Source organism: Halichoerus grypus, chromosome 1 (genome assembly GCF_964656455.1).
Source record: "Halichoerus grypus chromosome 1, mHalGry1.hap1.1, whole genome shotgun sequence".
NCBI lineage: Eukaryota > Metazoa > Chordata > Mammalia > Carnivora > Phocidae > Halichoerus > Halichoerus grypus.
In genome coordinates, this window is record NC_135712.1 from 187,387,240 (window position 1) to 187,409,558 (window position 22,319).

The 22,319-nt window shown below is 49.6% G+C and overlaps 1 protein-coding gene across 3 annotated transcripts in view; it reads right to left on the minus strand.

The window, feature by feature from the left end:
- Positions 1-22,319, minus strand: part of PTPRG (protein tyrosine phosphatase receptor type G) — a 689,740-nt gene that overhangs the window by 73,863 nt on the left and 593,558 nt on the right. For all 3 annotated transcript variants that reach the window (XM_078076474.1, XM_078076466.1, XM_078076463.1), the window contains exon 13: positions 9,358-9,490. In XM_078076474.1, the coding sequence (XP_077932600.1) occupies positions 9,358-9,490 (133 nt within the window). The remainder of the gene's footprint in view (positions 1-9,357; positions 9,491-22,319) is intronic.

Below are 22,319 nucleotides of genomic sequence, written 5' to 3' on the forward strand. Positions count from 1 at the left end.
GGATTACCTTTCTTCACCTGCTCATCTCCCCCATTAGCCTATAAGCTGCCGGAAGACAGGAACTCGGTCTCCTCGCTGAGTCGCCCGTGCCTGGCACAAGCTAGATGCTTTAAAAACATCTTTGAATAAACAAGCAACTCAGGAAGGAATAAACAGGCCAGCCATAAAGGGTCTCAGGTCAACAAAACAAAACCCTAGATTTGAATACTTCTAAAACATACCAGCTCTGTGATCCTGGGCAAGTCATTCCCCTCTGCAAGTGGTTTCCTCCCTTGAGAAGAAGGTGCAGTCGTGACCCCTTAGCTACCACCCAGGTCGGCTGGGAGGATTCAATAGAACGTTTGCTTTGTATCAATTCAACAATTACTGGTTATTGTGATGAGTGTTTACCCTTTGCTATGGTTCACGGTCACATGCATGGGAGAAAACACTCTTAACGGCATCTGTCTCCTTTGTGACTTCCCTGGGACGGAGGGGGACAACCACCTAGACCGAATGCAGTCATCAGAGACTAAAGTTGGAAGTGCTGGCGGCTAGAGCAGATGCATGGAGAGCCTGTGCCCGGGCTCATGGCAGCTCTGTCGTTGTTGCTTCCACGAGAATCCAGGAGGGATCCGTGCTCCATGGGGGCACACGTGCTCAGTCACTCCGTGAGCAGGAGAGGGGTATCACCACATGCCCACTCTCAACGTTCACATGTATCTGTTTTCTGGAGCCCTCATTATACCAACATAATCCCACCCCAACATTTGGGGTTTGCATCCCCTCCGATTTATTACGCTGTCTCCCACTAAACGTCCAGGGAAGCAAAAAAAACAAAAACAAAAAACTGCAATATCAACAAAACTCACTTGTTTTCGTGAATCGCATTCTTAATGAGGAGGCACCAGCCCATGGGAAAACTTCTCCAAGTGTGAAGGTGGGAGTAAGAGAGACCTTTTTTCTCTCTGCCTATGAGGCGAAATTGGTATTGACTGATTGGCCACAGAATTTACAGGTGGCTCGGTCATGTGCTGCGAGGCGGACATACATTTCTCAGATCAGATCCTGAAACCCTCCTAATGTCGAACTAACCAACCTGGGACAGATGTTACAGTAACCACTTAAGAGTTTCCAGTTTTCTGCTCCAGAGTCTATGTAGTTAACTCAGCCCTGTCTGAAACTTAGAATTAAAGCTTTTTTATGGGGGCACCTGGGTGGCTCAGTGGGTTAAGCATCTACCTGCAGCTCAGGTCATGAACCCAGGGTCCCGGGATCGAGCCTACTTCTCCCTCTCTGCTGCTCCCCCTGCTTGTGCTCTCTCACTCTCTGCCAAATAATAAATCTTTTTTTTTTTTAAGATTATTTATTTATTTGAGAGAGAGAGACAGAGCGAGAGAGGGAACACAAGCAGGGGGAGGGAGAGGGAGAAGCAGGCTTCCTGCGGAGCAGGGAGCCTGACGTGGGGATCAATCCCAGGACCCTGGGATCATGACCTGAGCCAAAGGCAGATGCTTAACAACTGAGCCACCCAGGCGCTCCAAATAATAAATAAAATCTAAAATAATAATAATAATAAACCTGTTCTATGTTTCTGGAAAGTTCTTCAAGCTAGAATTATGGTCAATAAGATGCTCAACTTGTCATCAAGGTACTATAGCACTGATTAGCTGGAGTAAGAACATACAGATTATCTGATTCAACATCAAAACTTAATTCCGTTTCTTGAACCCCTGAAATTATAGTTGGTCCTGTAAAGTTTTCTTCCACATGATTTTGGCAAATGCAAACCATAGGATTTTTTTTAAACAAACATGCTATCAAAACAGGCTGTGGAAGGAAGTAAATGCCTCCAGACATGCTACTCCTCATTTAGGCAAAATAAGATAATGATTAAAAAAGTGGCTGGGTTCAAATCCAGGATCCACCAAAGATTAACACTGTGACTTGGGCATGTCACCTGATTTCACCAAGCCTTGGTTTTCTGATCTGCAAAAGGCAGGAATTTCTAGGATCTGAATGCTGATTAGGTGGCAATGTCATCTGCTAAGCACACCGCAGTACGGTGAAGATTCGAGAAAAGATTCTTGGCTATCCTTAAGATACACAGACTCATTTTAGGTGTGTGATTTTGCTCAAAGAGAAAAGAGCTACCTTTAAAGCAATTTTCCTCCAAATTACAGGACAAAAATTTTTTAAATGACTTGTCAATAGTCCCAATTCTCAGTGGACACTAATGTCTTGCTCACAGTAGCTAAGCTACGCTACAGAACAAGTGAATGCAGAAGCTGCAAGCTGAAGCACGGTGACGGGGCCGCTTGCACAGAGTTCTTCGCCCAGCCTCTACCTCAAGTTATGCAAATCAGAAAGAAACCTTCCAAAAATGTTCCTCTTCTTTCTGAGTGGCAGCAGCTGTGCGACTCGCGGTCTTTTCAGGAACGTCAGCACATTGGTGCCGTGTAAACAGCTTGTCTTGGTAAGACAGGGGATCTGGAGCTCTTGGAATGCATTTCCTGACTGTAATTCAAAAGGTGCATTTTGGTTTCATCCTGAGTAGTAAGGCCAAGATGGCACACTTCGAAAACGATTCGATTTATTGCTTCTCCCTCCCTTCTATACTCTCACAGCTCTGAACCATCGCACGGTTGATATGGATTACAATACTTAAAAGGTGCACACGGGGCACCATTTGCAAAAGCACACAAACCGTGACTATTGATTTTATCTGTATTAGCTGCCCTACAACCCCAACCTTTGCTCCAAAACATTCTGCATGTATTTCTTGCGAGCTTCACAGCAATTTCTGCATGGTTAGGGATTTTGGTCCCTACAGCTCTTCAATGCAGATCCCTGCAAGGAGCATTTAAGAAAGAACTGTAACATCCGACCTGTGACATCTGAGCTAACCAATACTCAAAAATAAGTTTCTTGCACAGATCCACTTGGCTGCCTGTAAACATACTGCTCAAATAGTCCCAGTGGGCCTCTACGAATCTTCCAGTTGGGAGGTGGGGGGGGAACAGGTCCCTACCGTACTTTTTAGTTTGGGCCAAATGTGAAGTAAGGAGACTCATCTAATGACTGACCTCCAAAGTTGTTACTTTAAGGAAATCTACTCTTTGCTAAATGATGCCAGTGGGTCTGAATTCTTAAGGATACTTCCAGCCACTCAAGGAATATCCGTGTGCTCTCCACTTTAGCGTGTGTCCTTGGGGGCTGTGTGACCATCTCTGGCCCATGGTGAGCAAATGGTATGGAGGGATTCCACTTCTGGGTCGTGCAGTTGAAATTGAGGTGCCTCCTTGATTTTTCTACCCCTGCTGCAGCCATGTGGGAAACACAGGTCCCAGAAAGAGAAGCTGCAGGTGCAAGAGGGCTGCCAGCTCCACGAGACTACACACAGGTGACAAACTTCAAGTGGTGAGGCCACTAGGGTGTTGGGTGCATTTGCAGCAGCTACTGAAGCTCATGCAGCCACTCCTGAGTGAATGAGGCGGACCGCTGGGCTTCAAAGTGGGATGGGTGGTGGGTCAGTCGTGACTCTAACCTAGTTACTTAGGGATAGGCTCCTCTGGAATTGCCTCTAGGCCCATTGGGAGCATCACCGAAACCCATTTCATTAACCTTTCCTTTTTTGGCCCAAAGTGGTTCTCCTCAGTTGGTTCACCTACATTTACACTATATTTAGCTCCAGACATGTGACTTTCAGCTATTTCTAGGATAAATACTTGGCACTACTGATATTCAAAAGAATGAACTCGAGAAGGAACTTCCAAAAGCTATTTTCAAGCAATGTTTTGAGCAAGGACCTATGCTTGGAAAGTGCGCAGCTATACATGGATTACATTTAGGGGACAGCATTCCTTTAGGTCTGTAAATCTGATGTTATTAAAGAATAACTTTTTAGGCACCAGGACCCAGAATTAAAATCTGATTTTTTCCTGAAGCTATGGTTGTTTATTTACCACCTGCCAGGGACTGGGATCACCCTTTCCCATAGTGCACACCTAATCCTCATGGGAGCCCAATGGGCACATTTCTTAATTGTTTTGCAGACAGAGAAGTTGAAGGTGGTAGAGTCGTTTTGTCAAAGATCCAGTTTCTCTGTCCCTTCCCCGCCTCGGCACCTCTCCTAGGGGGCCTTTTTAAAAAGTTTTTATTTTAATTCCAGTGAGTCAACAGAATACAGTGTTCTATTCATTTCAGGGGTACAATACAGTGATTCAACACCTCCATACATCACCCTGTGCTCATCAGGACAAGTGCACTCCCTGAGGGGCCTTCATAGACCGCTTCCTAATCACTGCCCCCCAGTGAAATGTTAACACCAGTAACATGCTGTATATTTGTGTGCTGTGTACCTGTGCTTTATATAAAGTAAGTCTGGTTTTGTTAACGCCCAAGTACCCATTTTCACCCCTTTGGGAATAACTGCACACCTGCTCATGACACCTGCTCTGAGGCCATGGGTCGTTGAGCCGTGGAGCTGGCTCCAAACGCAGGCTGGGTGCGTCTGGGCCCGTGCCGCCCCCTCACCACTGCCCAGCACTGCCTCTTTCTCATCTTGCCTTCCTGCAGCGTGGCTCCGCAGTGCCTTTCCACCATGCTTAGGGTAAGGTACGTATCCCTTCAGGTGGCACCCAGGACCTTCAGGATCTGGCTCTTGCTGTCTCCATACTCTGCTCCAGTGAATGCTGAACACGGGTACCCGTTTACGACTGGCCAGATTCTCTCCAGCCCCTTGCCTGTACACCCTCTTTGCTCGTTTCCAGCTGCTTGCTCTCCAAGACCCAGCTGGGGCATCAGCCCTCCAGGGTGCTTTCCCTGACCCCACCCCCTCTCCAGGGCCTGGATGAACCCCTTGGATTTCATCCTCCAAACATGCTCTATACTCGATTTTATGTACTCGTCTGCCCACCCCCCCCACTGGACTGCAAGGACCTTGGGAGAAAAGAGCTTATCCCCAAATCCCCAGGCCCAGCACGATGGGCAGCAGGTGCGATAGAAGCACCGCATGAACAGAGGAAGTGCCCGTGCAACAGAAGAAACAGCGTTATCATTTCTCCAACACGATGACACTTCTTAACTGCTGTATCACGCTCTAATGATCCTGCAGCTGGGATGGGACTGGAAGTGGCCCTTTTCCCAGTCCGTGGCCCATGCATTTGTGGCAACAGTCCTCACTGAGACTCCGAAGCTGACCCGCCTGAGCTTATGTGCCTACTTTGTTGCTTTCCTCCTACTCCCATGTGTCATTCTCTGCTATCCAAGTCAGAATTCCCTTTTCTCAGCAGAAATTCCTCCCCTCATTTAATTTCCCAGCTTCTTTTGGAGCCAACGCTGGCTGCTTCTGTCTGCCTGGCACCTGCAGCCGGTTCCCTTTCTGGGCTTTGAGGGTCCTTTGGGAAAACACCCCTTGTGCAGTTTCAGTGCATGTGGTTTACGATGGCAAAGACCTCGCTTCTGGGCTCCACAGTTAATCAAAGAGCCAGGCCTGACCAAAGTCTTTAATCTCTCTGCTCCAGAAGGTTCTAGGGGTGAACAAATGACCGGAGTCTGTTCTAAGAGACACCATCTGGAGATTTAACCGGAACCGTCAGGGAAGAGAAATTCCCTTTCTACTGGGCTGGGAGGATAGAAGTCTGACGTGGGCCAGGGCCACCGAGAAAAGCCAACACAGGGAGAGCAGACCCCAGAGACGAAGAGGGAGACAAACACAGGAACACAACAAAAGCCAGGCCCTGCTGTCCTCATTGCATCTCGCCCGTCTAGCTGGGCCTGATGCTCCAAACTGTTCCATTCCATGAATCAACGGATCTTCCGCCCCTTTGTGCTTAGGGCACTTTGAAATAGATTTTTGTAAATTCCAACACGGTGTATGGGAATACTGCACACTGCTTAGCCCATAGTGGGCCTGCAACAAACATTAGTTCCTTTATCTTCCACTGGTCAAAGCTGGCAGGGGAGGCTCACAGGAAGGCCGTGGCACAACGGGCCCACTAATCCCACCTTCTGTTGACTTCGCTGAACGTCGGTCATGCTCAGCTTTCACAGTATGGAGGCGGGAGACCAGCATCTTGATGCTTCAATAGGGTTATGGATTCTAGAGTGAAGAGGTCCTATGTTCAAAACCGGAGTTTGCCACTTTCTACAGGACCTCCAGGAGCTCCCGGTCCCTTATTCTTGAATGGGGATAATGGTACCTGCCCTAAGGTTTACACAATCACAGGAGATGGTGCCACGCGAGCGCTTGGCGTGGTACCTGGCACTTAAAAAGGGACTCGGGAAACATCAGCAAGCACGATCATCATCCTACAAGGGGACACTGGTGGAGAAAAAGAATTCAGAGAGCTCATGAATTCATGTTTCATGAATTCATTCGATTGCAGTGTCAAGGACTCCAACACACTCAGGAACCAGAAGAGCTGCAAAGGGTCAGCCCTGGGTTGTAGAAACGGCCACCACAGCAAGCTGGTTTGAACCCCTGAGTGCCAGGCCTGCCACCGAGGACACAATCCAGAAGGTTTTGATCTGCCTCAATGCTCTACATAGGTCAAGTCTGTCTGGCAATCACCCGCTCTTGCCGTGCCTCAAAAGGCAGAAGAGTAGCACTCTGGTCCTAGCTTCAAAACCTCGCCGCCAGTGAGAAATGCACGTCTCTTCCACACTTACCAATTTTCTGTGTGAGCTCCCCAGTGCCTCCTTCTTGCACATTCATGAGAAACAAAAAAGTTGGACAGAAAGTAGGTCCTTGTCGCCTCTTGGCTGCTCTCATGCTTAGCCAACTCATCCGTCCTAATACTAATTCAATTTTACTTTCATCTGGAAGAATGTTCTCCTTCGTATTCCCTTTTGTGGACTGGCAGGAAGAGTCTAGTGAATGCTCGTGTGCAGAGTCCACTGACATTGAAACTTCTGGTTATTTTAAATCCAGCTTTGAATATATACAAACTGGTATATATACATATAAATCATACAATTGATACATCAAGTATTATTCAAAACATTTTCTATTCAAACCGAGTTTTTTGGAAGTATAGACAGTTGTCATTTTCTAATGGGAAAGCATCTCGAATGGAAGGGTCTTAAAGTTCTCTTGGGGCGCCTGGGTGGCTCAGTCATTAAGCGTCTGCCTTCGGCTCAGGTCATGATCCCAGGGTTCTGGGATCAAGCCCCACATCCGGCTCCCTGCTCAGCGGGAAGCCTGCTTCTCCCTCTCCCACTCCCCTTGCTTGTGTTCCCTCTCTCACTGTCAAATAAATAAAATCTTTAAAAAAAAATGAAGTTCTCTTTATTGTAGGACACAGGCCCTTCCTCTACGTAGGCTGTAGTGTGAACATGCATGTTTTGGCTGGCCTGGTCTCTGTGCATGCTTGGCCTCACAGCCCTTGTTCACAGTGATCTGTTCTTGGATGGGCAGAGGACCACGGTGGGCCCGTGAGAAACAGTCCTGAGGTTTTCGCTACAACTGCCTAGGGCAGGAACTTGTTCACGCCAGGGCTGCTAAGCAACCGTGTCCAGTCAGGGGGCAGCTGTGCATGTGCTCTACTCCTCCGCGGAGAGGGTCTGACTAAAACCACACACCGTACTGCGCAGAGCCAAGAGCGGAGCGTGCAGACCTTTTGTTACTTCTGTGTGCTCAGTTAAACCCACGTCGGGCAGCTTCCCATTTACCAATGGGCTCCAGACCAATGTTTGTTTGCAAACCACTTTGTGTTCTAGAGGAGGCACAACAGGGAGGGGAGTCTAGTGTTCCTGGGCTCACCCAAACGTGATGAAATTCACGATCAAGCCGGTCTGTAATATTCACGGTGCTGCGGGTGCCATCAGGCACCTGGAGAAGCCAGAGATGAACCCTTCATTATCCCCTGGTTCTACTGAATCGAGAACGGGCCCAGGGACCCACAACCCTTCTGCCAGCAGATTCTGTTGATCCCACCTTCAAAATAGGTCTAAATCCAACTGAGTCCTACCACCTGCACTGCTACCCCCTCAACACCTCCTTCGGGACTTGTTCAATCTCCCGGCTGGTTGCTCTGCTGCACCCCTGATCCTCTTCAGGCTTTTTGCAACACAGCAGCTAGGTAACCCAGAAGTCCGATCACAGCACACTTCTGTCGCAAACCCTACTTATCTCAGGGTGAAAGGCAACGTACCCCATCTCTTCCTGATCCTCTCTCCTACTACTCTCCCCCATGCTCACCTGCCACGCTGACCTCTTCGCTATGCCTGAAACGTGCTGGGGCACACTCCTGCCTCAGGGCCTTTGCACGTGCAGTTTCCACTGCTTGTCACCTGCCCCCAGTGGAGCCCATCTGACTCCCTCCTACTTTAGGTCTTTGTTCAAATATCACTTGCCACTTAGGTTGAGTATTCCAAGTAGTTAAGCCCTAAGTCCCAGAATGCCCCTCCCATTTCCAGATTTAATTTTCTCCATTACACACTTACCATCACTTTAAGTATCACATATCTTACTTATGTGCTTTGCCTGTCTCCCCCACTAAAAAGTAAGCTCCAGGAGGTAAGACTGTCTGGCACATAACAGGAGCTCAAAATTAACTGAGTGAATGGCAAGAAAGGAAGCAAGGGATGGAAACAGGACACCTGTTCATCACAGAGGAAGCTCATTCAAGGGCAGAAGCCTCCTACAGCAGTCAGAGAGGTGAAGGTAGCCAGGCCAACCAAGTGGGCCAGTTGGCCTCACTCAGTTACGCTGCCTCAGAGAATGCAGCTGGAAAACACAGAACTTTTACACAGAAGCTGCAAGCAGGCTTCCCAAGGCGGGGGGAACAGTGAGAACCAGTTCAAGGACAGTGATAATTCAGGGAAGACTTAAAAATCAGCCATTTTTATATTACGTGTATTAAATGCCACATAATACACTAAATGTTTCCCTATCACCTGATTTTTCAGCAAAAGGCTTTCACAAACATCTTAAAGTCAAGAAGGGTTATTATGCAGATACAACAAAGTGAAACATGGCCCCAGAGAACCTGAAAATGCTAGGAAACTTATTCACTCATTTTGCAGGTTCAGGAACTAAAGCTTAAGGGGGAAATGGGATTTGAATCCAGCAAGTATCAATGCTGGGGTCTGAACCTGGATGTCCCTGATTCCCAAGCAAAATCTCCTTTGGCACTCAATCACAGAAGCTCCTCCTAAGTGCCTTGATCTCAATCGTGGCTCTAGCCCACCAGCTGCTTCCAAATAAAGCAGATCCCCCAGGTGGTGACCCTAGACACACTCCAGCTGCCTCACCTTACTGAATGAGAGGCCCTGGGCTTCCTCTCCCCACACCCTGCCCCTCCCAGGGCAGGGTGCTTACAGCAGAACCTAGCCCCCCACATCCCCTCCGTAGGTGCAGCCTGGCTTACTCACCTCCAATAAACTAGCACAGCAATGAGAAGGATGAGGCACACGAAGGTCAAGGCTGAGACCACAATCAGAGGGATGATCCATTCCATCCTCCCTGGAGAAGGACGGCTTATCATTCCAGAGGTGTTCTTTTCTGCTGCAAAGAGAAACCGTGGCAGTTAGAGGACAGGGGCTAGTGGGGAGGGGGAGCGGGGAGCCAGAGTAAGACACAGAGCTCTGGTCCACTTTGGGGTGGTTTCCGGAGGACTGAGCCACCTGCTCTGGGTGTCCTGGGACAAGAGGGGCAATCTGCAGTGGGCACCACTTCCTACCGAGTCTCAACCCAAGCGGGGCTTTTTCTCTAATTGCCAGAGGCAAGGACTCGCAAAGGGAGGTCAAGATGTTCTCACGGAAAGTTGCCTATGAGAGAGACATCCAGCTTCACTCCAAGAACATTATGACCCAAAGCAGCTTTTGGATACACTGAAGAAATGTGCTCAAGCCTGAACGCAGGATCACACTTGCCTCTGGAAAGGGACTGGAGTGGTCGGAGGGGGCTGGGAGCCTCTCAGGTTCCCTAGCGCCAAGGCTGGAGGAAGGGCAGGATGGGTTTTGCTAAGATAACCAGCAGTAACAACAATGGTTCTGTTCTTCGCCTGCTTAGCACCCCTTACCCCTTCCTCTAGTACCTGCACCCAGTTCTGTTTGGGGAAAGCACCTCTCCCTAAAAGATAAAGTCATAGTGGGACGATCATCCAAGCATGGGGCTCCCAGTCTCCCGGGCAAGGGTGGGGGTGGGCACGAGACTCCAGGTAGGGCAGCAGCTCTCCCCCTGGAGTCCCAGCCAGCCGCTCAGACTCAATTACAGCACAGTCCACCCAGATGCTTCTGCCCAGCAGTTCCCAGCCCCCAGAGCCCCGGAGGTCCTGTGTCTCCAACTTTCCCTCTTCTCCCATTACTCCCCACCCCCATGCTTCTGAAAGTTCAAAGACAACTGGAGCTAGGAAGCTATGCCTCGCTCTGCTCCCAGCACAAGTCTGCCTCTAAAGAGCAGCCAGTCTAGAGGTTCACGGGCAAGTCGGAAATGATCCGGGCTTCTCTCTGGTCCGCAGATACCTCTTACCCAAGCAGCTCTTTCCTCTGGTTCTCGCAGGCCCCGAGGATCTTCCCAACTCCCCAGGAGCCTCCGGAAGGAACCCACTCTCCTTTATACTGAGGGGAAGATGCCTGGAAATCTCCAGGTGGTGCAAATGAGGCTCCGATGGACGCCGTGCGGGGCTGGGAAGGGCCGGCGTGCTCACGGACAATCATGGGAGGCAGGTGGCAAGAAAGCAAAGGTTAAATGTGAGCGCGGGGAGAAGCCCCAGGAAAAATCTACAGCAGGCTGCAGGCTGACTTGTGCTCAGCCAGGATCCTCCTGCTCTGCAAAAATTAGGCCAGCGTTCAGCCAGCCCAGAGTGTCCCTCTGCAGGGTGGCTTCAGTGCAGGGCTAATCAGGCTAGGTTTCCAAGTCAGAGAAGGTGGGTTGACCAGGAAAGAAATAATTGGCCCCGGGAGCAGATTTATAAAGAGGCAAGGCTCCTGAGTAACGAAAAAGCGTGTTATTCACCAGCTTTTTTCTTTTTTCACTGGCTTCTTCTAGCTTCCTTTGATCACCTCCTTTGTTTCATGCACAGCCCTGTGCATCACCCGGGGCCAGATGGAGGCCAGCTCACAGGTAAGTAGACAGAGGCAGGCAGGCAGGCATACTCTGATGAAACACCGTAACATGGCACTGAAGTATCTTCCTCACTGTGCCAGCCCATTGCTCTTGACCCCTTGCTCCACAATTTCTCATTAGATAGCTATTTGCCAAGTCCCTAGTGTGTGCCCAACATGGTGCTAAGGGATGGGGATGCAGCAGGACATCAGGCAAAAACAGCCCTGTGCTGTGGGGATCATTGAAGGGGGGGGACGCAGGCATAAGAACAAGGAATTAGGATAAGATGAACGGGATACCAGGGAGAGCCCAAGGGCTGTGCATAGCGGGAAGAGCCGTCCTAGCCTAGGGGTTCTCGAGGGGGCTCCTTGACACGGAGACCTGGGGGGTGAAGGGGAGTTAGCCAGACTGAGTGCAGGGGAAGACGGGTGTTCTGGAGAGAGAGTATGAGAATGAGCGGAACCAAGATAGAGTGGTAGAGGCCACATCCGCTGGGGCCCTGTAAGCTGAGTTCAGAAGACGTTCTAGTCCCAAGAGCATTGGAAGCTACTGCAGGGTTGCAAGCTGAGGCTGACAAGATCAGGTGTGCAATCTCTCCCTTGGCCTAATGTTTTAATAGCAAAGCTCTGGTGACCGCCTAGAAGAACCAGTTACAAACAAGAATAATTGTGCTGGGCTCCAGCAGGGGGCGGCGCAGTGGGGCAACTATCTGGCTGATGGTTGGGAGTATCTTAAAAGACTGGAAGGTCCTGTTAAAGGAAACTATGGCAGGAGGATTGACATTACAGGCCACATGTCCAGTGAATTCAATATCCGCCCCCCCAGGAGGCCTTGGCATCCTGGGGGAACTCCCAACGTCTTATTTTTCTCCCGGTCTCTTGACAGAAAAGGATTCTTGCCTGGGCTACTAACATGGTAGACAGGCAGGGGCGGAGGCTGAATGCAAACTTTAGGTCCTACTCATCCCGAAGCACTGAAAAGGACCCTAGGCCAAAATCGCCCCTCACACCCGTATCTCTAAACAGTCATTGGAAACACCAGCTCCAGGCTCTCTCTGCCATCCTAAAATCAGTAAACAGTGGCCACTCCAGGATTTCTGGGCCTTATGAGTCATGGTCTAGTTGTGAAGGCTAATGGCATATTCCACGGTCCCAGAAATCCCACGCATCGGCCGTTACGTCTGTCCCTCTCCCGTCTCCCACAAAGCGAGGGTGCAGGTTTTCATCAGCTTTTCGGGGAGCCTCCGGTCTCAGAGAAGACTTGCCAGAGGAGAGCATGGTCTGCAGAGCAGGGGTCTGGAAGTCCCAGCTAGCCTCAGGTTGCATGACCGAGTCACTTCTCTTTCTAACATTTCACAGTGCTCGTGTGCGCATTGTGCTTTGAGGGGTGGAGAAGTGAACCTCAGTCAGCAACACCTTGCGGCGCTCCAGACCTAAGAAAATGCTGTTCCGCCGGCAGCTGGATGTGCCCGGGGCTTGGCCCTAGAGGCCAGGCAAAAATACGAGCGCTCCTGGATGTCCACGTGAGGCCTGACAAAGGTGATTTCATCATCACATTCACTGTCCTGCTCTGCCTTCATGGTACCAGGAGCCTGGAATTTCATCGCATCCGTATGCAACCACGTGAACTCTGCTCCTGTCCCTCTCCTGAGGAATTCCTCACTGCCCTCAGGGACAGCAAGCCTGCCAGCCCCCCCTCCCCTCCCACCTCCCATTATCTCCTGCTGTTCCCCGCCCACCCCCGTTGTGTTCCAGGAACACCCATCCAACCAGTGACCATGCTGGGCCACAGTGGGTCCCCCCCCGCCTTTGTCCCTGTCATCCCACTGCCAGGAATACCTTTCCCACCCTGTCCCCAGAAGCCCCCATCGATCCCCCAATCCTGGTTCAGGTGCTACTTTCTCCAAGAGGCCTCCCCAAGCCTTTAGGCTGTGCTATCTCTGGAGGGCTGAGTAGAGTTCAGATCACGGGTTCAAATCCTGGCTCTGCCACTTTCTATGTGACTTTCAACCAATAACCTGAATCAGTTTGGGCCTGGAGTTCTTCCTCCATAAAAAACCTGCTTCACAGGGGTGGTGGCAAAGTTCTATGGGAAGATGTGCCTGCCGTTGGGCAATGCTGTGTACCTACTCTCGCCCTCATCCACACCCTCATCACGTACTTCCCTTACTGTACACGTCACCCTCAATTATACCTGCTCTTTTATTTGCTACAAGGGTCCCCAAAGGGAGGGCTGACTCCCATCTGCACATGGAAAAACAGCAGAGAAGCCCTGTCTCCTACTAGCTCTGCAACTCCGGGCAACTTCCTCAACCTCTCTGTGCATTCATTTCCTCCTCTATAAATGGAGACAATCGTATTGCCTACTACCCTGGGGTGCGAGGAGTCAACGAACTAGTACATATAAACCACTTAGAATGTTGCTTGGTAGCCATTCGGCAGCTGGTTAATGTTATCGATGGGGATGATGATCATCCGCATCCCCATCCCCTCCCTCGTCAACACCCCAGCAGCACAAGGCAGATGCTGAGTGCTCACTGGGTCTCTGCGGAGTGCCATCACCCTGTGATATCATCTGAGTACCTAATGGTAATCACACAGGAGCTCAGAGGAGCTGGGCGCTAGCACTCTGCGGGTGCGGAGGCAGAACCTCACAGCTGGCCCTGAGACCAGACCGCACCACGCTTCTTGCCGTCCTTTAGCAGAAACGCCTGTCCTGCCCCCCGACTCAGTCTGTGGCCCGGCGCGCCCTCAAAGGAGGAAGTGTAATAAAACGGTGAACCGCCAGAAACCACCAGGCACACATGACGTGCCCCCTGGGCTGGGTATGTACTCTCCTGCTCCTGGACCTTCAGTCCCCTGACGATCCTCCCCATGCTAAGGCCCCCCAGGGACTGGAACACGCTATAAACTATTGAGTACAACCAACATCATGCACTTCAGGGTCAGGCTGACCTGATGACAAATGCTGGCTCAGGCTCTTCTAGCTGTGTGATTTTGGGTAAGTGACTGCCCATCTCTGAGACCCTGGTCCCTCCTCTATCAAAGGGAGACATGATGACGCTTACTTCTCAGAGGACTTATAAGGAGTAAATGAGATCATCCAACATGAAGAAGATTGTGCAAATTATGGCCACATAATTTACAGAGCCAGGTGGAAAATGAAATCACGGGGCCTCCTGTTTGCAAGTTATTAAAGAGCTTCAAGATGGGGACAGCAGAGCGTGGAGCCAGCACAAGGCTTTCTGAGCACGGGCCCCATGCTCGTGAGGCTGGCCTGACCAGTCCGGCATTAAGCACAGTGCCCGGCACTGAGAAGGCAGCCAGAGTTCATTCTTCTCTTCCTTCCGATGGAACCAGGCAACAGTGCCCCCAGAATGAGACACTCCCGATTGTTGGGAGCAGCTCACTTTCATTCAGAGCTTCACTTGTAACCCAGCTGCCTCCTGCAAGAACTTGGCTGCCTGGTTCCTGGAGGGCGTGCTCCCCGCCCCGATGCCCAAATCCTGACATCAGGATAAGTGCAGGACCTTTGGGTTAATGGAGTTTTCCTCTCCTCATCTCCATCTCTGATTTATCCAGATGGTCTGGTTTTCCCAGCAGAACTAGCCTTCGGTTCCTGCCCACCATGGGTTGTGTGAACTGGCAACCCACACGTGCGCCTGGCTTGGCACCCCTCCCCCACTAATTATTATTAGATGGTGAAGTAGCTGCCAACATTAATAGGCAATAGAGTTCACATAAACCAACAACGGGCTCGCCTACCAGCAATGTTTGAGGTTGGCAACACTGGCCTGAATTCCCACATGGCAAACATCAGCTGGAGCCCAGCAGCAGACTCTCTTTAGACAGGGCATGTGTCCCTAGTTTGCCATAGGCCTCGCTGCTCCCTAATGGCACACACCAGACCTGCTGTCCTCACCCCTGACCTGCCGGCAGCTCACTCTAGCCCATCTAATTCCAGTCTGTTGGGGGTGGGGAGGGCACGCTCTGACCCAAGGAATGAGCAGAACAACATGGACCTTGGATCTTTTCACAAGGCCTCATCATCAAAAGCAAGACTTATGGTTTAAGAAACTCCTGACCAGGATTCTGAAGTCACTAACCTGGCTCAAGAGAAGATGCTGCTTCTGGACAAGGTACCTTTCCTAATCCAATACTTACTTTCAAAGAGATTTTATTTTTCAATCAATTAGAAAGTAACCAGGCTCTTGCTCCAACCATACAATGGGGGCCATTCCCCTCAGTGGCCTTGGATGGACCTTTCTCATACTCTTTCCAGAGCTGCATCTTGCTGGTCCGTGTGCACCAGGATGAAATGGGATGGGGGTAACTTATACCCACCTCTCCCTCTACCCCCGTGGCTGTGACAAAGGGCTGCTGGGAAGGTAAGAAGAGGGAGGCCAGCCAGAGCGGGGACTCAGAAAATGAGCCTCCTTCTGAAATGTCTTCCATATAAAACTTAGAGCAAGATGCTAACTAACCTGCTCTGAGCATTCGCAGGGGGTGGGGGGGAGGCAAGGATGAATGCCTTCCCCACATGCCCTGCTCCTCCCAGCTTTTATCTCAGCATCCAACAGAATCTGAGTAAAGTGCCTCCATTCTGCTTTTTTTAAAAAAAAATTAAAAAAAAAAAAGAAAAGAAAAACAGTTTTCAGTGGCATATGTCATCACTGAATTAATGCTGTTTGCCTTTTACTGGCTTGGCTCTCATCCCAGTAGAAGCAAATAAAAACGGAGTACAATGTACTATAAATGCTACAGGCAGTGATACATCAGATGGACGCATGTGAAATGCTTCCTACCCCACGGTAAGGGCTCAGCTTCTGCCACGGGACAACAACCCCTACGCTGTCAAGACTAAAATGAGCTTGGATCCAAGAGACCACTCTCAGGAGTAGGCGAAGGCGGGATTCTTTCACTTTTCAGGAAAGATCAAGAGAAGGACACCACACTCAGAATACAGCCTGGTTCAATTGCGGGCAACTTGACTACATTTGTTCTGAGTAACACCACTCATTAAAAACCACCCACATCCGTGAATTAAGACGGCTGCTTTAAAAACACACACACCCCAAAAAACTGTGGTAAAAAAACACATGAAATTTACCATCCTAACCATTTCTAAGAGCGCGGTTCAGTCGTGTCAAGTGCGTTCACACTGTTGGGCAACCAATCTCCAGACTCCGTCTTTCACCAGCAAAATGGAAACTCTGTACCTGTTAAACCACAATCCCCCCGGATCCAGCCTCTGCTAACTACCTTTCTCCCTCTGCTTCTATGACTTGGACGACTCTAGGCACCTCATGCAAGTGGAGTCATACATTTGTCCTTCTGTGACCGGCTTATTTCACGTAGCATCATGTCCTCAAGGTTCATCCATGTTGCAGTGTGTATCACAATGTTCTTCCTTTTTGAGGCTGAATGACATCCCATTGTATGTATAGACCACATTTTATTCATCCATTCATCTGTTTGGGTAACAACGCAAATGTGCATCCCTTGGCTACTGTAAATAATGCCGCTATGAACATGAATGCACAGGCATCTCTTCAAGACCCTGCTTTCAATTCTTTTGGGTAGATACCCAGCAGTGGGATGGCTGGATCATATGGTAGTTCTATTTTTAATCTTTTAAGGAACCACCATATTGTTTTCTACAGCGGCTGTACCATTTTACATTCCCACCAACAGTGCACGAGCGTTCCAAATTCCCTACATCTTCGCCAACGGTTGTTATTTTCTGTTTGGTTTTGTTGTTTGCATGGTAGCCCCCCAAGCAGGTGTGAAGTGAGAAGGTGGCTGGTTTTTTCCAGGGCCACAAAATTCGTCCTTACTTTTCTGGAGCCCCAGCATTATCTAAGCCACGGTTGCAGAGACACGACTGTCAGTTACAAAAACATACATTCTCCTGCAAGGGACCACGGGCTCTGGGCTCCCATTCCCGTGCCCGAGCTGAATTAGAGCATCGTGTGTTTCCATTTATATTACCACCCGGAGTTCTTGTGAATAAGCACTCCTTACTCCTTCACGGAGAGCTCCCTTCATCACACTCAGATAATCAAACAATAGTCTGTCGTGTCTACTTCAATTAGGCATTGGAAAACTGAAGGTGTCTGATAAATCCCAATTTCATTCTAAGCCCTATAAATAACGCTGGTCCTGACCTACCAAACCACCACCATGGACGCTTGGTTGCAACATCATGTGACTCGGCCTTCGGTTGTGACAGAGCGTCAAATACATACAACAACCTGAATTCCTGACCCCAGCCTTCAGTGGAATGTTCTACTTGTTCTCAGTGGGGTCTGGTTTCCCACACCGAGAAAGATAGACTCTGTCCTAGTTCAAAGATCACCTAGTGGGGGACAGAAACTTCCGAGGGCCCAGATACTTTCTAGGAGGACACGAAACCACACTGGTACTGAGCAACTCCATCAAGCCATTCCCAGCCGATGCCCTCTGGCCCTCCCAGGAAGATGACAGCCAAGAACAGAGACAGGCAGGATAATCTCAAAAACGCCTCCAAAAAATGGAACCTGACCCATGAAACTAGCCCTGGCTGCAAAGTGCTTTGGGGAGTCCATACAAATGCCTGCCGTGATTTATTTTAAATGAAGTCTCCTACATTTCCCTCCACCTCCATACACTCCGGCTGAGCACCACATTCATGATTTCTGCCCTGTCTTCACGAACCTGTCCTAGCACTTATTTCTGTCCTTAACTATTTCTTTCCTCAAGTGAACTTTGAAAAGGAAACTTTATATTAATATGATAAATCAGAGTCTCTCAAGCACAGCACTGTTGACACTTGGGACCAGGTAGGTCTGTTGTGGGGGCCTGTGCAGGGTAGGAAGCTCAACAGCATCCCTGGTTTCTACCCAACTACACGCCAGGAGCAGCCCCCTCCCCAGGCACGACAACCGGAAATGTTTCCAGATATCGCCAAATGCCTTTGGGGAGAGGGGGGACAGAATGCTCTCTGGCTGAGAACCTCTGCCATAAATGGAAAACTGCTATTTTTTCTAAAGCACACAAATATTCACTTAATAATTAACATGTCATCTGAAATCATCTTGTGTTGCCCACTCAGGGAATAAGCCCAAAGCCAGAAGGAAGGGACCACCATGTGAGGGGGACTCCCCTGGACTCTGGAGTCGGGGCCCGTGTTGGAGCTCTGTGTTGTCCGGACATGTTCCTTAGCCTTCTGAGCCTCAGTTTCCTGACTGGCCAAAGGCAACAAGGACAGAACAGCCCCCACAGGGGTGCTATAGGACCACACACACACGCATCATGGCTACTGGGTGCCTGCACCACGTTCTGCCTGTGCTCCTAAGAGAGGGGCCAGGGCAGATTTCCACGCGGCACACATCCCGCCGAGGGCTTCATGCTAGTAGATGCTAGCAAATAGACACAGGGGCTGCATGCAGGCCTCCAATCCTTCCCACCAGCCTGCGGGGCAGCTGGAACTAGGGCAATCAACCCTACAGTCGAGGCCAAGTACCAGCGCTTCTTACCTCCCTGGCCTAGGGATGTGTTTAGTTTGGCATATGTGAAAATGAACAAACAAACAAACATACAAAAAAAACGAAAGAAGGAAAAAAGAGAAAATGTTTTAAAAATTGGGACTCACTTAAAAATTGGGAGATGCTGCACAAAGACTTGGATTTCTGGCTCGTGAGGCATCTTCAGTGGCTACAATCAGGGGAACTGAGTGAGGCTTCCTCTTTAGCGAAGACACATGCGCTCTGGTTTGCTGTGGTCCTCACTCCTCCCTAATGTCCACCACCTGGTGGTCCTCCTCTCTCACTGATACCACCCGTCTGCCTTCTCTAGTTGCCTGAGTTTGCTGCTTCTCCCACACAAGGACTCCTCTTCTCCTTCCTTGTGAATTAATATTAAAGCTACAACTCACAGGACTTAAAAAGATGTCACCAAACATCAAGGGAATTTAAAACAAGCCTTTTGGAAATGCTGGTCAAAACAGAACAGAGTTTGTAACTTTAAACATTAATGCTTGTTTCAAAGACGCTAACTATAGGGGCGCCTGGGTGGCTCTGTCGGTTAAGTGTCCGACTCTTGATTTGGGCTCAGGTGATGGTCTTGGAGTCTTGGGGATCGAGCCCCCTGTCGGGCTCCACGCTCAGTGGGGAGTTTGCTTGAGATTCTCTCTCTCTCAAAAAAAAAAGAAAAAAAGGAGGCTAAAGATTGATGAAAATAATTGTGTTTACTTACTGTGAAGAAAAACTAAATGAGATTTAAACAAATGTACATGCAAAGCCTTTAAAATAAGTCACCACTGACATGAAGGTGAGTGGCTTTATTTAAAAAGTAAATGTCAAGCTGGAGGAGGCAGGCGGGGAAAGGCTAGAAGGGCTGGAAGCGAAGCAAGGCAGTGGGGATCACGGACTGATGTGGGGTTGGGGGTTTTACCCTTGAGTCACTCATATCCTTCCTCAACCAAGAAGCACACACGTATTTCTACTTAAACCAGGGGTTGGCAAATGCCTCCTCACAGATCAAACCAGGCCCACTGTCTGGTTTTGTAAACAGCGTTTTGTTGGAATTCAACCACATCTGCTCACTTACATATTATTTTGGCTGTTTTTGTGCTATCTGGCGGGACTGACAAGTTTCAACAGAGACCTATGGCCCACAAGGCTTTGAGACTGCCTAAAGGAACAGCGATGGTGACACTGAGCTAGAAGTGAACCTTCCCACTAGATGAGCATGGTGAGGGAGTTGCTCTGGCTTACCAGTCTGGGGAAAGAGCACAGTTCCTGGAGGTCATTTTGAATGCCTGCTAATTGGGGACCAGAGTCTTGGCATGCTCCTTAATGTCCAGGGAGGACTACAAAAGAAAGACCTGCTAGGGGCCTCCTCATGGTCGCCATTGTGATTTCGTGGCCTTTGGGCTGGGGACAGCTCCTCCTTCCTTGTGACTGACAGCAAGGGTGACTCCATTTATCTTATCTCCAAGAGCTCTTGTTATCCCCACTTTACTGATGACAACGCTGAGCGGAGACCGCCTGAGGAGCCAGAGTGAATAAGGGGCAGAGGCTACTGCGGTGATGTGACTCCAGAAGCTGCTTGCCAAGACTCTGCCAAGATGGCACACGTGGATGCCCGATGGTTGAAGCTGGAGATCCACACGCCCCAGCCCTGGGGAGATCCACGCCCCAGCCCTGGGTGAATCCGCAAGGTTCACCAATCCCAATGACTCATTGCCTCCCACCTGGAACTGGCCCAGGTCCCCCACTGCTCTCTAGTCTCACGAGGTATGAACACTCCCAACCTAAGCTCTCAACAGCCATCTTTGTCGGAAGTACGGGCAAAGACGCGTTTAAGAGGAACAGGCAGAGAAGACCTCCTGCCAGAGCCCTGAGTCCACAGGCACAGCCGCTCAAGCTTGAAAGTCCGTTCTCGAAAAGGTCTACCACTAGTCTTCGGAGAAACCCCACTGGTCCAAGCTGCCACTGCCATCACCTCCTAACTGGGCTTCTTGTGTCCCCTCTTGCCTCCCCTGTATAATCTCCACAAAGAGGCCAGAGGGGTCTTTCAAAAAACTTAATCAGATGAGCAAGTCTCCCGCTAAAATCCACCACTGGTTTTCCATTTCAATTACAATCAAATCCTCAGCATGGATGATGAGCCCCCTCCTGGTCTGAGCTCTGCCCATCTGTGAACTCATCCCTTATCCCTCCCTCCTGACTCTCTAGGGTCCACACACACTGGCCTTGGGTTCGCTCCTCGACCACTCCCAAATCAATCCCGACTTTGGGTCTCTGGATCTGCTATTCCTCCTGCAGCCTAGAATGCTCTTCCAAGGATCTCCACATGGTTACCTCCTCACCACTTGGGTCTCTGCTCAAGTGACCACTCGATGCCACACTGCCCCCCTCCCCAACCCAAGCACTCACCACTATTTGACGTTACGCACTTGTTCACTGGAATATCCTCAAGCTCCCCCACTAGAACAGAAACCCCCGGACGAACAGAAGCCTGCCTTGATCTGTATTCTATTCCCAATGTTTCATGCGGTGCCCAGGACACAGCGGGTACTCCATAAATATTTAATATCTTCAAATGCAAGAAATTCTACTGTCTCACAGTAATTCCTAGAGGAAATGTCACTGTTCATATCAGAATGGCTTCAAACAGCTTTATAAGCGGCCCAGTATTTCCTCCACTCAACTCCACAGAAGGCTACTCTACACTTTTCCTGAAAACCAGGACAAACTGAGCAACACCCATAGGAAACCCAAACTTCAAAAAACGAGTCCATACCAGCTTTAAGGAGCAACGTAATTCAAAACATGAAAATTTATTCTAAGTTGTATCTTAACATACGAGATCTCAGCTTTAGATGAATTTTAATGTTTACAAGTGCAAAAGCAAATAAATATTTACCAGTTGCTTTTTTTTTTTTTTGCACTCTTATAACTCCACAACAGCTTAGATGCAAAAAAAATTGTTGCTAAACATCTTGTAGTCTGGCAAAAAGAAGAATTTCTTATTAAGAAAACCCCTCACAACAATAACAACCCCTCATGCTCACGGCTGCCTGGCAGAGACTATCAGGATGGTTCGGTAGGATCTGAGCACATGATAGAGCACCGAATCACTACGGGTCAGGGTGACGGGGATCACCACCTCAGGGCAGAGGCCAGACCAGCCACGCCCTGGCCTCACCATCCATAAGCTGGGTTATGCATACGGCAAACGGGGCTCTGGCATAGAGAGCCCCATTGCTTGGGCGAGGACGGTGGGCTAACACCAGCTCTCCCCACTCTGGGGCATCTCATGCTTTTGGTTTCAGGGTGCAGGTCACATCCCCAGATTTGCCTATGTTCGTTAAGATGGGTCCCTGCCCTCCTCATGATTTTCTTTAACAGTACCTGCTTCTTTCCTGTTACCGTTCATCATCTTCAACCTCAGTTAGCTCATTTCCTGGCTAGCCAGCCACCCTGCTTGCCTGCTCTGTACCAGCCTGCTTCCTAGCTTCCCGGCGGGCGCGCTAGCTCAGTGTCACCATCGCTGTGTCCTTTAGGCAGTCAGCAAGCCTCAAGAGGCAGGGGCTGTGCTCCCCCCCGCCCCCGGGATGGCACCCACCCCGTGCCTGGCACCAGTCCCTAAACCCAGGTGCTGAGTAAGTGAATGAGGAATGAAATCTTAATGAAGAAACTTCTTAAGATCGATGTCTTTTTTTATTCATTTCCTTCACTGTGTAGTTTATTTCTTTTTAAAGATTTTATTTATTTATTTGAGAGAGAGCGAGAGAGCACACC